We start from the raw sequence: 17,680 nt of genomic DNA, 5'->3' as shown, positions 1-17,680 counted from the left end.
TAAAAATTCTTATTGTGAAACAAACAAATACTAGTTTTTTATCAACAAATAAAACATAACAATTCTTTCAGATTTACGAAGGGTGTATATTTAACTTTCATGTACTTGTTATGAGGTTTCTCCTCAGGATAAATAATTATGCCATATAAAAGATTTAAGGCCTTTTCACATGTGTAGCAAACATGGGATATACACATCAGGACTCTAATTCCAAGAGGCAAAAACTCAAATCAAATTAACTGAAGCAAAAAAAGAGGAAATTTATTGGATCACAAAAATGAAATTGTGAAAGATGGTGTAGGTTTCAGACATGACTGGATCCAGATCAAACAACATCCTCATACTTCTGTCTGTTATCTCCAATTTCTTTGTATTGGATTTATCTTGGGAAGGCTTTGTGTGGTAACAGAAAGGCTACTGGTGAGTTTTTATCAAATCCTTGACATTTGCAATTCCAGTGGGGGTGGGGAGGGTGCAGAAAGAAAAGATCTTTTCTCATTACCCGTAACAGTACCTTCCTAGGGCTCTACTGGTCTAGACAGGGCCATTTGAAAACCCCTCATTTCTAGATAGGTCGAGGAAAATAATTGATCACTGCTCTCCCTGATTAAATAATTTCATCAGAATGATAGGTACTGAGGATGAGTTAAGCCTCAAATGCAGCATACGACAGATCCAAAAGTAATAGATGGCTACTACTCAGGTTATTTCAAATAAGGGATGCTTGTGAACTGGAGACTTTTCCATATTTACTACATTCATATTAGTAGAATTACTAACTGAAGAATTCATTGATATTTATTTGATAAGGACCAAGTGGTGACTACATGTTTTCTTATTACACATAATCAGAGAGTTTTTATATTATGAATTTTCTGATGTCGTCTAAGGGTTGAAGCACGGCTAAAATTGTTCCCACATTCGTTACAGTTATAGGGTTTTTCTCCGGCATGAATTCTCTGGTGTAGCCTAAGGGACAAGACCTGATGGAAAGCCTTCCCACACTCATTACATTCGTAGGGTTTCTCTCCAGTATGAATTCTATGATGTTGATTAAGGTATGAGCCACAACTGAAGGCCTTTCCACATTTGTTACATTCATAGGGTTTCTCTCCTGCATGACTTCTTTTATGATGAATTAGAACTAAAGCATCACTGAACGCTTTCCCACATTTATTGCATTCAAAAGGCCTCTCTCCAGTATGAATTCTATGATGTCGATTAAGTTGTGAGTCAGTCCTAAAAAACTTCCCACATTTGATGCACTCATAGGGCTTTTCACCGGTGTGAATTCTCTGATGTTGATTAAGGTGTGAGCGATAGCCAAAGGTCTTCCCACATTCATTACATTTAAAGGGTTTCTCTCCTGTATGAATTCTCTGATGCAGAGTAAGGGCTATGCGTCTGCTGAAGGCTTTTCCACATTGATTACATTCATAGGGTTTCTCTCCAGTGTGAATTCTCTGATGTTGATTAAGGTGTGCGCTCTGTCTGAAGGCTTTGTTACATTCCTTACATTCATATGGTTTCTCTCCTGTGTGAATTCTCTGATGTTCAACAAGGAAGGCATAACGGCTAAAGGCCTTCCCACATTCATTGCATGCAAAGGGTTTCTCTCCAGTGTGGATTCTCTGATGTTGAGCAAGGTGTGCACTCTGTCGGAAGGCTTTGTTACATTCCTTACATTCATATGGTTTCTCCCCAATATGAGTTCTCTGATGCTCACTGAGAAAAAAGTCATGGCTGAAGCCCTTGCCACAGTCATTGCATGCATATGGTTTCTCTCTACTGTGAATTCTCTGAGGTTGAGTAAAATACGAGAAACAGCTAAAGGCATTGCCATATTCATCATATCCATGGGGTGATTTTCCAAAATGAGTTGCTTGATGTTGAGTAAGTAATGAATGGAAACTTAAGATGTTTGAAAAATCATTACTTTCATAAGATTTCTCCCCAGGAGAAATTTCTACATCTTTACTAAGGTATGTGCTCTGGTTAAATTCTTCACATTCATTACCTATCAAAGATTCCTTCTCGTCATGCAGTCTTTTATGTTCAATTAGAACTGAATTTCGGGGGAACATTTTGTTAAAAATATCAAATTTATGTACTTGCTCTACTGGGGGAACTCTCTGTTGTGTTAAAAGTACCGACTTCAAGAGAATGTTTCTCTCAGAATTATTATATTCATTGTCTCTCTTCACAGCAGAGATTTCCTTAAGAGTTGCCACTTGCCTGAAATGCCTCTCCTGATTTCCTTTATGCTGCTCAAATTCAGCCTCATATTTCCAGGCTTCTCTGAAACTGGAACATTCAAGGCTATAACTTGTAAGTCTTTTTGTTATCACCCCCTGTGACATTTCCTCTTCATCAGTGTACCACTTCGGAGACAATGCCTTGATCTCACACCAAGACTCCCAGTCTGAAAAATATCAAGAAAACAAATGTCTCCTTTTCACCTTTGCAAGGAGAAAGAAAATCATTATAGAAGGAATTAAAGAATTTACTTGAGGGAAAGAGGACAGAAAGCAGTGGTTCTGACGTTTTTTATCAATTTACATTTCTGTCAGCAACATGAAATACATGTCTTCAAACTGATTCACACTGGCTACCATCATTCTAAAAATCTTTGCCCCTACAAGTAAAGAGTACCTCATTATTGTGTTACTTTGCAAGTCTCTGAAAATTGAGCATTTTCATATACATTTTTGTACGTTTTATATATTTTTGCATATATTTTAGTTATACTGGCATCTTTTTTTAAGTGGTTTATAGAAGTCCTTATAAATAAGGTGGTATGGCTTTATAAGTATTTTTCTCCCTGAAATCATCACTTTTTATTATCACAGGTCATCTTCATTTATAATGCTTCTGATAAAGTTTGAACTCAAATCTCCCAGTCTTTTCATTATAGAGTCTGGCTTTGCAGTCATTTTAAGAAAGATTTTTCCAAAATCCAATATTATGCAAATATTATCCGTAACTTTTACAAAAATCTTTTTGTACCACTAATTTGAAAAGCTATTTTTATCAAATACCAAATTCTCATATATACATGGGTGTATTTTTGAAATTTCTTTATTGTTCCACTGACCTATTTCACTGTTCTTATATCAGACCAGTCTCATAGATAAAAAGCACGATTCTTAAATATCAAAACTTGAATCAGGTAGTATATTAAATGAATAATACACATAACCAAGTAAGCAACTGAGAAATACATAAATTGTTCATCAGTAGGAAACCCTTTACTATATTATTATATTATTCTCTATATTTCCATGTTTTTTAATTCATCAATAAAAAATAAAAAAATATTTCCTGAAATAAAAACTCAAATCTCCATCCTGAAAGAGAATATATCTACTAGGAAAAAGTGACCCAAAATGGTCAAGACTGAGACATGCCCCACTAAAATGACTTTAAAATGAAAAAACCTTCTAAGAGATCAGAACAAAATATAAAGGTACTTACACAAAAGAGAAAATATCAAGCTGGCATCAGGATTCTTTGTAACAACATTCAATACCAATACACTATAAGAAACTTAAGACAAGAATGGCCAACTATGAACAAGGTAGAGCTTAGGGGACATCATTTGCATGAACTCTTTTTGAGGAAATTGCTAAAGAACAGATTTCAGTCAATCAAGAGATGTCCAGAGAAACTTCAACAAAAGAAACTAGTGGAAAACACTAAATATATTTAGCTACAGAAATAAAACAGAAGAAAAAGTTAGGATAAATTTGACAGAAAAATAAGTGAAAGAAAGTGAAAGTGTTAGTCGCTCAGTCGTCTTTGCCTCTTTGAGACCCCATGGACTGTAACGTGCCAGGCTCCTCTGCCCATGGAATTCTCCAGGCAAGAATACTGGAGTGGTTTGCCATTTCCTTCTTCAGGGGTTCTTCCTGACCCAGGGATTGAACCTGGATCTTCTGCACTGCCAGCAGACTCTTTACCATCTGAGCCACCAGAACATGTAAATATAATATGCCTGAACAATGTAAAAACCATACAACTAACAAAATTTGGGAAGAGAGGGGGAGGAATATAATAAGGCTACTTTTTGACTCATCTGTAAAGTGAAAGTCACTCAGTCATGTCCCACTCTTTGCGACCCCATGGACTATACAGTCCATGGAATTCTCCAGGCCAGAATACTGGAGTGGGTAGCCTTTCCCTTCTCCAGGGCATCTTCCCAACCCAGGGATCAAGCCAGGGTTTCCCACATTGCAGGTGGATTCTTTACCAGCTGAGCCACAAGGGAAGCCCAAGAATACTAGAGTGGATAGCCTATTCCCTTCTCCAGTGGATCTTCCCGACCCAGGAATCAAACCAGGGTCTCCTGCATTGCAGCCAAATTCTTTACCAATTGAGCTATCAAGGAAGCTTTTTACGAAGGAAGGATAACTTACCTTTTTCATCTGTAAAAGGTTAAAAAAAAAAAAACAACAAAGGCTAATTTTTAAAGCTGACCAATCAAGTAATAGAAGGAATAAACACTGTTTAAAGAAACATGAAGGTCTCTTTATGTTTTTCTTTAAACACTGTTGAAAGAAACATGAAGGTAAACACCAGATCAAAAGAAAAATCTAATTATTATAAAAACTACAGTATTACACGACCAAAAAAAGGCTAGGAAAACAGACAAGTGAAAGTCTTTTTTAAAAACTAAAAATCAGAAAATATAAAACAATACACAGAATTAAGCCTAAACATACAAAAAAATGTGGCTGGACTTTCACTTATTAAATTGAAATGATATCCAGACTGATATACTGCCTGTAAACCCCACGTTTAAATCAAAGTGATTTTACACAGTTGAAAATAAAAAAATGGGTAAAGGCCCTAAAGAAAGCATAAAAAAAGCAAGAAACAGATTCTCCCCAAGGGCCTTCAGAAGGAAAGCAGGCTTCTAATGTTTTGATTTTAGCCCTGCAAGATCCATTTTCAACTTCTGACCTCCAGAGCTATAAGATAATAAATCTGTGTTTTTTCAGCCACCAAATTTATGGTAATTTGTTACAGCAGCCATAAGAAACTAATACAGAAAGCAGACTAGTACAACTTTTTGGGGGAGGAATTTGGCAATTCCTAATACTACATATCCACTTACTTAGCAATCTTACATCTAGTAAACGACCCTGAAAATAACACTTCAACAACAGGAAAATATATATGCACACGGTTAGTTTTTGCAGCATTGTTTGTAATTGTAAACTACTGCAAACATCCTAAATGTCCACATACTAGAGAGTATTGAATAAGTTACCATAATATCCACACGATGGGGTATTCTGCAGCCATTAGAAAAATGAAGAAGCTCTCTAGGAGCTAATATGGAGTGATTCCCTGTACAGCTGACCCATGAACAATGCAGGGGCTAGGGACATAACTTTATAGTCAGCCCTCCAAATCTGCAGTTCAGCATCCATGGATTCAACCAATCTCAAATTGTGTAGTATTTATTGAAAAAAATCTGCATGTAAGTGGATACTTAGATGCAAATCCTTGTTTCTTCAACTAATGTGCATGTATAACTTTGATAAAAACTCTATAAAGAAATCTAGAAATGAAAAAAAAAAGAAATCTAGAAATGAATATAATTCTGTCCATAAACAGGAAAGAAGTGTAAAGGAAGAAGATTCAAGGTTTAGGTAGAAGTAGGGGGTCCCCAGTGGCTCAGTGGTAAAGAATCCACCTGAAATGCAAGAGATGTGGGTTTGATTCCTGGGCAGGAAAGATCCACTGGAGGAGGGCATGTAAACCCACTCCAGAATTCTTGCTTGGAGAATCCATGGACAGAGGAGCTTGGCAGGCTACAGTCCACAGGATCACAAACACCGGACACGACTGAAGTGACTTAGCATACATGCGTACATCCTTGAGAGTATAACTTGACAGAAATAGAGCAGGAACAATCCCCTGATGCCCAGGGCAGCCACCTCAAGTGCAAGGCAGTCTTTTCATGACCACTTTGGCTGCCACCTTACAACAGCCCTCCCTGCCCAGTCCCCTGTCACTCACCTGCATGTTGACCATCTGACATCTCTCTCTCCACCATCCAAGGCTCCTTCCCTTGTTCCAATAAAGAGATCATGTTGGGCTTAGAAATGGAGAGTCCTGTTGGAAGAAAAATGAGAACAAGCAAGAGACAGACAGATAGATAAACAAATCCACTTGCTATTGCTGTTCCAGTGACTCAATCCCTTGGTCACTAGGCAAGAAAGGATATTAGAGAAAGGGCCAGAGAATAAAAAGAAGCTTGTAAGGAGGATGAGAAAGACAAAGCTTCTGTTATAGCAGCAATTCTCAAAGTACTAAAGCAGAAAAGAACCGCTGTCTTAGAACCAAACAGAAATGCAAATTCTCAGGCTGCCCCAACCCAGACCCTACCGAATCAGAAATCACAATGGTTCTCAAATATTAATGAGCATCAGAACCATTTGGAGGGCTCATTAAAACCAGACTATTGGGGCTATTTCCAGATACTGTAGGTCTATAATGGGACCCCATGATTTGCAATTTTAAAAATTCCCACGACATACTCATGCTGCTATTTCAAACCATCATTCAGTAGCAAAAGGAACTACATTTATAACTCTGTGAAAATACTTCGAATAATTTCCTGGGAACAAGAAATAGAAATCCAGCTAAGCATTTCAGATGCCCTAGATATTCCCAATGGAGGAAACTAATACACCTCATAGGGAAGATTTGAATTATGGGGGTATACATCCTTACCAAGCCATACCAAGTTCCTGTAGTTCTCCAACATGACATCTCTGTACAAATCCTTCTGAGATGAGTCCAGCCATTCCCATTCCTCTTGGGAAAAATTCAGAGCTACATCCTTGAAGGTCACCAATCCCTGAAATTAAAAAAAAAAATTCTTGAGACTTTCCAAACAATGCAGTGGTTAAGACTCCATGTTTCCAGTGCAGGGGGTGTGAGTTTAATCTCTGGTCAAGGAACTAAGATCCCACATATTACATGTTATGAACAAAAAAAAAAAAAGAAAAAAAAATTTTTGTTTACCAAGTATTCCCAGACAGTCCAAGCATCTTCCTCCATCTCTGTCAGAAGAATTTAACTCAATTGATCATCTCCTCCTTGAAATGCTTTCTCCTCTTGACTCCCAGGACCCACACACTCTTTTGGATTTCCTTCTACATCAGTCCTTCTCAGTCTCTTTTGCTGGTTCCTCCTCTTCTTGTCAGCCTTTTGTCAGCCTTTGAATGCCCTAAGCTCACTCCCTAGACCTCTTTCCTACCTATATTCATGACAACCTACCCTCAAGATAATCTTAACCTGTCCCATGGCTTTAACTACACTGTGTTCAGTCAGTTCAGTCATGTCCAACTCTGTGACCCCATGGACTGTAGCCCGCCAGGCTCCTCTGTCCATGGGATTTTCCCAGCAAGAATACTGGAATTGGTTGCCATGGCCTCCTCCAAGGGATCTTCTCCATCCAGGGATTGAACCCAAGTCTCCTGTATCTCTGCATTGCAGATGGATTCTTATATCACTGAGCCACTGGGAAAGCCCTTAAATACATTAACAACTCTCAAATTCACATCTCCAGTCCTAAACTCTAGATATATAACCAATACTCTACTTGGTATCCAACAGGTCTCTCTAATTTATCTGGAACTCAAATCTTGATTCTTATCTCATCCCAGCCCATCTTCCCATCTCAGTAAATAGCATGACCATATACACAATTGCCCAGGTCAAAAATCTTTGTAGTTATTCATTTCTTTCTTTCTTTCTCTCACACTCCACAACCAAACCCTAATCAAATGCCATATTTCCTATCTTCAATAGATACCCAGAATCTCACAAGCTCCAATGCCACCACCGTGATCCAAGCAGCTATCACCTTCCACCTGGATTACTAAGCATCTCCTGACTGGACTCCTTGCTTCCACTCTTACTTCCTTGCTTTTGATTTTCCTTCCTTTCAAAATATAAATCAGATCACATCACCAACACTCTAGTGGTTCTCCTTCACCCTTAGAACAAAAATCAAAGCTCTGGTCACGACTTTCAAGGGCCTGCTTAATTTGGTCCCCAGCTATTCCCCTAATCTCAAAGTGCATATTTTCCTCTGATGGTACTGGCTTATTGCCATCCCTGAAATACATCAAACATGCTCCCACCACAGTAACTTTGCACTTGCTATTTCTTCTACCATTTTTTGTCTTTTTAAAATAGGAATTTAATTGCTTTACAATACTGTTTTAGTTTCTGTTGTACAATGGAGTGAATCAGCTATTTGCATACATATATCTCTTCCCTCTTGGACTTCCCTCCTGCCCCACCCCATCACACCTTCTACTTTTAAAGCTCTTTCCCAGATCTCAACCAAACTTCCCCCCTATGTTCACTGAGGTTTCTCTTTGCTTAAATGTCACTTCCAAAAACAAACAAACAAACAAAAATTCCTTGACTTCCCTCATTAAAAGGGCACTTGATAATCACACTCTATCCTTTCATTCCAACACAACAAATCACAATCCATCTAAAGATGAAACGTTCTGTTCCATTATACATTTCAGCACAACACTGAGTTTAAAAAAAAAAAAAGATACTAAATGTTTTGTAGAAGGATTATCTGAACAAACAGTGGAGAGGGAGAAGTGAAGAGAGTGCTCACCAGACCACCTGGGACTCTCCAAAGTCCTAAAAACGGACATGGAATTTCTGAAAACAAATCGAAAACATCAACTTACCTGGGACATGGCTTTACACAGTCCAACAGCCATTCTTCCTTCTTCTTCAATTTTCTCTTTTGGAGAAAAAAGTCCTGAAAAGAGGAGTTATAAGAACAACAACAACAACAAAATGGAACAGCAGTCCTATGCTGAGACTCACAGAGAGGTTTCCTGCCCCTTTATGGTCCCTAGTTTCCTTATATGAACCAGTCTGTGCATCACAATGGAGGGAACTCCCTATTTTACCTAAAGAGAATCTCCTTCCCAGTTACTATTTTTCCTTATCTTGATTTTTCTTCTTAGCATTTAACATCACTGCACGTTACTTTCTTTTTTTTCTGTTGTCTTCCCAAATAATAGTACCAGATTTAAGAGAGCCAGGATTTATTGGGTTCACTGTGTATCTCTGTGCTGTGCTTAACTGCTCAGCTGCTTAGTTGCTCAGTTCTTTGCAACGCCATGGACTGTAGCCTGCCAGGCACCTCTGTCCATGGGGATTCTCCAGGCAAGAATGCTGGAGTGGGTTGACATGCCCTCCTCCGGGGGATCTTCCCAACCCAGGGATCAAACCCAGGTCTCCCACATTGCAGGCAGATTCTTTGCTGTCTGAGCCACCAGGGAAGTCCCTATGTATCTCCAGGGCTAGAATAATGCCAGAACCACTGCAAGTGCTCAAAACAGATTTGATAAACAAATAAATAAATCTCAGTGAGGCTCCTGTAATATAAATAGCAATGTTACACATATTGTATATGTCATTATCTTAGTTAATCTTCACAAAACTGCCAAGGTAGGTATTATTATCCCTATTTTACAATCAAGTGAAACTGAGGTTCAGAAAGCTTAGACAGCTTACTCAAATTCATAAGAGTCAAACTGCAGGGTGACTCAAAAACTGGTCCTCCAGACTTCCCTGATGGTGAAGTGGCTAAGACTCTGATTCCCAATGTAGGGGGCCTGGGTTCAATCTGTCAGGGAACTAGATCCCACATTACACAACTACGACCTGGCCCAGGCAAATAAATAAACAAAATAAATATTAAGACTCTGAGAGTCCCTTGGATTGCAAGGAAATCAACCCTGAATACTCACTGAAAGGACTGATGCTGAAGCTGAAGCGCCAATACTTTGGCCACCTGATGTGAACAGCTGACTCACTGGAAGACACTGATGCTAGGAAAGATTGAGAGCAGGAGAAAGGGGCAACAGAGGATGAGGTGGTGGGATGGCATCACCAAATCAATAGACATGAGTTTGAGGAAACTGCAGGAGTTAGTCAAAGATACAGGGAAGGCTGGCGTGCTGCAGCTCATGGGGTCACAAGTAGTCAGACACTACTTAGTGACTGAACAACAGCAACAATAAATATTAGAAAAAAAAAATTGGTCCTCTTTCAAGAGACCACAGTGTTTGCATGGGAAATAATCAACATAACCTGAGAAATCAGTGCTATATGTTTTTTAGAGAAGCATATTTGGAGGTGGAAGATGTTACCTTAATTTCTCCACAGAAATTCAGCCTGAGGTAAACATGCCAAATTTCAACACCAAACCAATAAGAAACTGCACAGCCTGAAACAAGTTCCTTGTCTTCTCAGAGCCAACATTTCTTCACTCTGAAAACAAAGACAGTTGTGTTTGACTTAGAATTTAAGATATATAACCCCCTAATTCTGGGCTACTCTGCACTAGTCAACTCAATCTCCAAGAAAATTATTTATTTCCTTAGTGCAATGCAGCCTGAAATTGTCCACAAAGGCCTTCGCAACCTGAGAAGAAAATCAACGAAGTCTTTTCAGAATTGGGGAGCTCTAAGTAGCATCTACATAAAAAAAATATCTTTTAAATTTCTGTTTCAAATAGCTGTGCATCACGAATATTTTTCAAGTTTGAAAGAACCATCAGTCTCTGAAAGAAGGTGATGAAAAAGATGTGGGCTTTATATAGTCCCCAGGCACACACTGACTCTCCAATCCTTTCCTTACTGGCTAGGTGACGTTGGGCAAATCAATCCAACTGCCAGAACCTTTCCTCGTTGTTAAAATGCCTGAGCCAATTCCTGGCACAGAGAAGTACCACCCTTGTTGCCATTTAGATTTTACACACACGTCTGAAAAGGAAATGAGAACATCTTTCTTTATTAAAAAGTCAGAACCAAAAACTTAGTTCACTTAGTATGTGAGAAAAAGAGCCATGGATTAGCCTCTCTCAGCACTAAACATGGAAGAGTTTTGACACAGACAAACCTAAAATCTCAAAATTGATGGCCTAAGGATAGGAAGGCTGGGCTTTCCTCCCCGAAAGGCAGCCAATGTGAGAATGGTCTCACTACAATGCCTTTAGACTGGGTTCTGTGACTCAAAAGGGGACGGAAGGAAGAGATCCAAATTAATTTCCATGTCCAGAAGGTCCTGGGCCAAGACCACAGACAATCCTCTCCTACACCCTCAGAACCCAGGGCTCCCATTTTTCACTCTCACAATGTGGAAAAGATCAAGAGTTGAAAAAGGCAAAGACTCTGGATCTAAACAGCCTGGGCTAAAGTCCCAGTTCTGTCACTTAGTAACTGTGTGAAGGTGGGTGAGCAATTTTAATCTTCCTGTGTCTCACAATCACATACTAGGTCTGACCTACACATACAAATTCTCTCCCAATCATATGCATACCAACATGGCCACACAATCGCAAACATAATGTCACATATACACACCGTGGCATTAATGCAAAGAGAGATGATACACAATTACTGCAACAGAGACAGTCACACATAACCTCATACACAGTGCCATACCACACAAGGTCACACATCCTGCCACAATTACTCATACAAAATTATGCCTGCAGAGACTGATGATCATGGGTACATAACCACACCTTCAAACGCAGTTACACCCACAGGGACAAGTGGTCAAACAGTCACACACACATCCACACAGCAACACACACACACACAATGTCACACCTGCAGTCTCTCACAAACCCATACACAAATAACACAACTACACCTGCGGAGACAGTCACACAGAAACACAGACTCAGTTTTATGCCAGAGACAGATGGTCACAGTCGTGTTCAACCATACAGTGACAGTGAAGTTCACACTGTCACACACACACTGTCACATAGCCATACACGGTGACACACAGTCTCCCCAGAGGTGCCCGCCTGGTCCCCAACCCGATCTCTGCCGGTCCACCCCAAGCCCGGCCCTGATCTCTGGCTCTCGCGCCAGCCAGGCCCAACTCACCTCCCGGCGTCCCTGGCTCTGGAAACCCGCCCAGCGACCCGAGACCCGCGACGTCGCCTCCCAGCATCCCCCGCGGGGCGGAGCAGGACGCGGACTGACGCTCACCGGACCCCCGGTTCGGCTGGGGAAACATCTAGCTGCGAGGAACTAGACCAGCGACTCAGTTTTTCATTCCGATCCTGAGGACCACAAGTCCCAGACGCTTTGCGCCTCGACCTCCTTGCTGAATGAACTACATTTCCCAGAGGGCCCCGAAGCACGCCCCAACATCACGGCTGCACTACGGGATGCCACGGCCACAGGTCCGAGTAACCAGAGAACTGTGTGATAACCTGGGATATGGTGAATGGGCATTTAAGTGACCCTGGGCAACTGTGTGTAAGGGAATGCTGAAGCTCCGCGTGTCAGTGACTGTTACTGAGTGCTCAGGGGTGGCGATTTGTGACTGTCGCTGCACACTTTTGTGCACGGGGTGACGTGTTCCGTCAGTTGTAGTCAGCTTATTTTATGTGTATTTTAAATCATGCCCCATGATTGTGGGTCATTGTGTGAGATTGTGGATTTGCCAAGAATGGGAAAGTGATTATGGATGTGTAAGGGACTGTGGCTGACTTTGGGCATGACGTTTCTGTAACTGTGTTCTTAGCCCAGAGATTCACAGAGGTTTTCTCACAATTGGCGGTGGAGCTTTGTTTCTGGGCTTGTCTTTGAAGTTGAGTCCATGGGAGAGGATTCTGTGTGTCCTGTGTGTGTGTGTCTGTCTGTCTGTCTGTCTCCAGGTCCAACTGTTCTCTCATCCCCGCCCAACCTCTCACCCCGGCCAGGGCGGGGTCAATATTATCCTTATTTTTATATCGTGTGTGTGTGCGCACGCGCGCACCCGTTCAGTCACTCATTCATGTCAGACTCTTTGCGACCACATGGACTGACTGTACCCCACCAGTCTCCTCTGTCCATGGCATTTTCCAGGCAAGAATACTGGATTGGGCTGCCATTTCCTACTCCACGGGATCTCCCCAAGCCAGGGATGGAAGCTGCGAGCCTGGTGTCTTCTGCATTGGCAGGCAAATTCTTTACCACTGTGCCACCTGGGAAGCCCGTATCTCTTCTCTACTTGCCGCTAATGTGATGGCAGGCACAGAGAGTAATTATATTCCAGTTGAAGGAAGATGCTCACTTGTATCAAAGCCATTTATATTGTTGTAGCCAGGAGCTCTGGGGTTTCTTTTGTTACTGTTCCTAACTTTATGCTTTACAACTTTAATTTGTTGTTGTTTTGGTGTTGTTCAGTCACTAAGTCATGTCCAACTCTTTGCGACCTCATGGACTGCAGCATGCCAGGCTTCTCTGTCCTTCACTATCTCCCAGAATTTGCTCAAATTCATGTGCATTAATTTGGTGATGCTATCTAACCATCTCATCCTCTGCTGCCCTTTTCTCCTTTTGCCTTCAATCTTTCCCAGCATCAGGGTCTTTTCTAATGAGTTGGCTCTTCGCATCATGTGGCTAAAGTAGTGGAGCTTCAGCTTCAGCATCAGTCCTTCCCATGAATATTCAGGGTTGATTTCCTTTAGGATTGACTGGTTTGATCTCCTTGCAGTCCAAGAGATTCTCAATAGTGTTCCTCAGCACAACAATTTGAAAGCATCAATTCTTTGGTACTCAGCCTTCTTTATAGTCCAACTCACATCCAAACATGACTACTGGAAAAACCACAGCTTTGATTATACAGACCTTTGTTGGCAAAGTGATGTCTCTGCTTTTTAATATGCTGTCTAGGTTTGTCAAAGCTCCAATATCATTGTGGACAGTAACTGAAGCCATGAAATTAAAAGACTCTTGCTCTTTGGAAGGAAAGCTATGACAAACCTTGACAACTTTATTTAGGGCCCAGCTTTAAGAAAACTATCCACAGTTAACAGGCCAACAATGTAAACCAGTGAGTAATGTTAAAGAAAACAAGAACTGAGTGGTACTTGAAGGGGCCCGTTTTTTTGTTGTTGTTGTTGTTGTTGTTTTTTAATTCAGGAGCTATTGCCGTAGGAGATAAGAGACTTCAGCACAGAACCAGCTCAATTCCAAATATAGCAAAAGAGGACTTATAGACAAGGAGCAAGTTAGGGTTGGGGGGGGGTGGTCATTTTATGGAAAATTATAAAAAGGAGACATAAAGGGACGGGGGGAATTCTTGCTAGGCTGACTAATAGGATTCTTGCTGAGGGAAGGCCAGAGTGATCACATACCATCTGGGTGGATGAGGAATTTAAATACTGAGTGATCAGATATCAAGAACATGAGCTAAACTGACTTGACAGAATTCTTGCTAAAACTGGGTGATGCAAAGACAAACACTGAAGCCCAAAGGTTGGAGCCTAGTTGAGAAGAGGGTTCTGAGGAGTCTGATTAAAGTTTGGTCAAGGAGAGTCTTTGTCAGTGAAGGTTAAAAAAAAAAAATCTGGAAGGTGCACCCAAGTCAAGATCTCGGTATATGTGGAAGTAAAGAGAAGTTCTTGAAATAAAAACACATCTCTGGAGATCCTCTCCAGTCTCCTCCTAGAAAGAGTCCTCTAATAGCTGAAGCCCCAGTGAAAGAGTTCGAAGTGTTTGTCGCTCAGTTGTGTTTGACTCTTTGTGCCCCCATGGACTGTAGCCCATCAGGCTCCTCTGTCCATGGGATTCTCCAGGCAAGAATACTGCTTGGGTACTGGAGTGGGTTGCCATGCCCTTCTCCAGGGGATTTTCCCAACCCAGGGATCAAACCTGTGTCTCTTACATCTCCTACACTAGTAGGCAGGTTCTTTACCACTAGCACTGCCTGGGAAGTCCCTCAAACATATAATATGAATTAATAAATAAAAATAAAGACAGATCATTAATACAAGACAAAAGGAGAATAAAATAACTATATAGAAAATATAAAATTTTACAAGTTTGTGTTAATCTTGGCGTATTATTAAAATAGATATGTACACACTCACATTAAATACTTTAAGATTCAAGCTTAATCACATTCAAAACTACACTTTATGAACTAAAATGGAAGAAATCACAAAATACATTATTACAATGCTATAAGATAAAAAGATGAATACTAAGATATTGTAAAAATGAGTATGTCCATCTAGCCCCTTGTAAGCACTCTGAAACAGTAATTCTTATATAAAAGAAAATGAAAACTATATGCCACTTAGAAATGAACTGACTTTCAGGACAGTAAAAAGGCAATAAATAAACCAAATTATGATTAAATAAGATTGAAAATGCAATATAATAAAAAAGCTTGAGATTAGTAAATATTAACAGAAATTAATAAATATAAAAAAGACACACTGAAGAAATGACTGAAAGCATAAAGCTGGTTCTTTGACTAAAAAAAAACAGAAAAAAATGATTGCTAAGAATAGTTAAAAGAGACATAGCCACAAGCCTAGCCATTAAGTAATCATATCATTTAGTTCTAGAAATGAATATGGCCCGTGTTTCATTGTTCTGTCTAGATAGAGCAGCATACCTCAGACTGTAGGTTGACATCTGTCAGTGGATGTTAAGCATTTTTCTGCATTTGTTTCTTCTATGCCTATTTTAAATTATATAAAGCACAGATGTTAATAAAATCTTTGGCATTATAACACATAACTTTTTTCTGGTGTGTGTGTGTACAGTATCTTCAGTATGGGTTATAGACCACAAATATCTAGAAACAACACACTTAAAGGTGAAAAACAAAGGGTTTGACTTTCACTTGGGTTTGAACAGTTTCCATCATAAAAAAAAGGGTGACCTTTTATATGTGTTTACAAATCTTTAATATTCAGTTTAATAGAATATACTTGGTATTTTATATGTGTTCCTGCATTTAATGTGTTCACATAAATAAAATCTGGCCTCATGCAGATATATAGTAAGAAAATGGAGGAGTGTTTTAATATTCTTTTCAGGTAATTGTCAACATTATCCTTTGATAACTTCATCAAAAATCATGGAATCCAGCTTTTATCTTGTTAAAATCCTTGTCTACCTTATACTTTAATATACCCACAGATGATTTTGCAGTATTATGTACTAATTGTTTGCAAAATACTGGTTCAATGAATTAGGAAGATCTTCCATCATCATATTTCATTATATGGTATTATAAAATCATGCTCATTAATATCATCACCAATCTTAACACAAAGGGCTAAGTACTGGGAAACTGTCAAGTTCATGGTGGCAGGTAACTTGTTTTTCAATATTCTGATCCTTTGTTTGAAAGTCAAATTAACAGAAATTACCATCAGTTTTCTTCACTGGCAGATTTTTTTTAAAAATCACTTCATTTTTGACAAAATGTCTACCAAACATCCAAGTCTGAGTCACCTTATCCAAAACTTGTCAGCTGATCTTTCAAATAAAATTGGTGTCCATAAAAAGGTGGCTGGTTTAGCTCACAAATTAAACAATCATACAAGTGCATCTCCTTGAAACAGCTTCATACTTCAGCTTGAAGGACTTTACATGTATTTCTCTTTTCATCACACAAAATGTTTAAAAGATGTATACATACCAATTTTAGTATCATGGCTGTGATATTATAGTATAATTTTATAAGACAATACCATTGGAGTAAACTGAGTAAAGAATACATGAGATTTCCTGATATAATTTCTTGCAACTGTGCGTTAGTTATCTCAAAATTTAAATTATAATTTTAAACTGCTGTACTCAAAGGTCAAGATTTAACAAAATTCTACTATTTTATGAAGAACATTCTTAAGTGGAACTTGCATTTTTTACCACAAATGGGGGTGGTTAAAAAATACAATAATGCTAGTAGTACAGTTTGCTGTAGTCCATGGGGTCACAATTTGGCACAACTGAGCGACTGAACAACAGTTTGGTGTCACCGCTTTGATTCATGCTAAGAGACCAGCAGTTTTACCTACGATTGCTGACTGATTTTGCACCATCAGTACAAATTTGAGCAAAAAGTAAGTAATGTCTTAGTGTTATAATGAAATTTGTTTTGACCATGCAGATCACTTGAAAGGGCCCCACACACTTAGGGAACCAATGATCCATAAGAAGAAGTCAAAATTGAATTAAATGAAACAGTTCCATTAACATTTACTGCTACTCCTTTTAAAATGGAACATTTCCATGATGACTGTAACAGACTTACAGATTTGAAACAATATTCATTGTTTCATACTGTTTATCATCTTTTCTTCACAATTTTCTGCAATGTAGTCTACTACTTACCAGAAGGTTGGCAGGATGGGTGGTGATTGCTCTGGGGCAATTTTTCTGTCTGTTTTAAACACTTGTTTTAAATCACCTCAAGTTATGAAATATGGGGCAGTAGTGAATAGCTAGGCCAGACAAAGATTAGAAAAAAAAACCCGCAAAAACAAGACTGAGGATTCCCATATCTGAATACCATGTGGTGTTTTATCTTCTAATCAGTTTCCAGATTTGCACAGATTTTAATGCTAGGCCCAGGCAGACACCTCAGGTTACCTGTTTAACTCTTGTCTCTTATGAGAGGTTCTAAGCAGAAGGCTCCGATGTAGGTTTAAGAATCAGTGGGCGTGGGGAGCACCAAAGTATAGGGCTTCTTTCTACCCCTTTCTCAGAACATTTCTAGGACTTTCTGTTTGGTTGCTGCTCCATAAAAATGTTTCCCAAGGTTTGTATCTATTTTCAATCTATTTAAGGCTTCATACACCAGCAGTGCT

At 39.4% G+C, this 17,680-nt stretch overlaps 1 protein-coding gene across 7 annotated transcripts; it reads right to left on the bottom strand.

The window, feature by feature from the left end:
- Window positions 1-235: 235 nt before the first annotated feature.
- On the bottom strand, window positions 236-12,193 carry ZNF527 (zinc finger protein 527). Of its 7 annotated transcripts, none has more exons than XM_069550457.1 (7): window positions 11,964-12,193; window positions 10,212-10,332; window positions 9,810-9,890; window positions 8,736-8,809; window positions 6,745-6,871; window positions 6,028-6,123; window positions 236-2,422 (listed from the first exon to the last, which is right to left on the bottom strand). In XM_069550457.1, the coding sequence occupies exons 4-7, from the start codon at window positions 8,766-8,768 to the stop codon at window positions 849-851; spliced, it is 1,830 nt and encodes a 609-aa protein (XP_069406558.1). In that variant the 5' UTR covers window positions 8,769-8,809; window positions 9,810-9,890; window positions 10,212-10,332; window positions 11,964-12,193; the 3' UTR covers window positions 236-848. The 7 variants fall into 7 exon arrangements, with proteins under 7 accessions (XP_069406558.1, XP_069406562.1, XP_069406556.1 ...); XM_069550461.1 differs by having other exon boundaries at window positions 6,755-6,871; XM_069550455.1 differs by lacking the exon at window positions 9,810-9,890.
- Window positions 12,194-17,680: the final 5,487 nt, after the last annotated feature.

This window comes from Ovis canadensis, chromosome 14 (assembly GCF_042477335.2).
Source record: "Ovis canadensis isolate MfBH-ARS-UI-01 breed Bighorn chromosome 14, ARS-UI_OviCan_v2, whole genome shotgun sequence".
Lineage (NCBI taxonomy): Eukaryota > Metazoa > Chordata > Mammalia > Artiodactyla > Bovidae > Ovis > Ovis canadensis.
This window is presented reverse-complemented; position numbering and strand designations above follow the sequence as displayed.

What these genes read in the sequence shown, in the direction of transcription:
- ZNF527 (XM_069550457.1), bottom strand. Translation starts at nt 8,768, where the DNA reads ATGGCTGTTGGACTGTGTAAAGCCATGTCCCAG. An exon ending in CAGGAACTTGGTATGGCTTG is followed by an intron (nt 6,124 to 6,744) that starts GTAAGGATGTAT and finishes TTCTTCCAACAG; the next exon opens with GACTCTCCATTTCTAAGCCC. An exon ending in GTCAGATGGTCAACATGCAG is followed by an intron (nt 2,423 to 6,027) that starts GTGAGTGACAGG and finishes GATATTTTTCAG; the next exon opens with ACTGGGAGTCTTGGTGTGAG.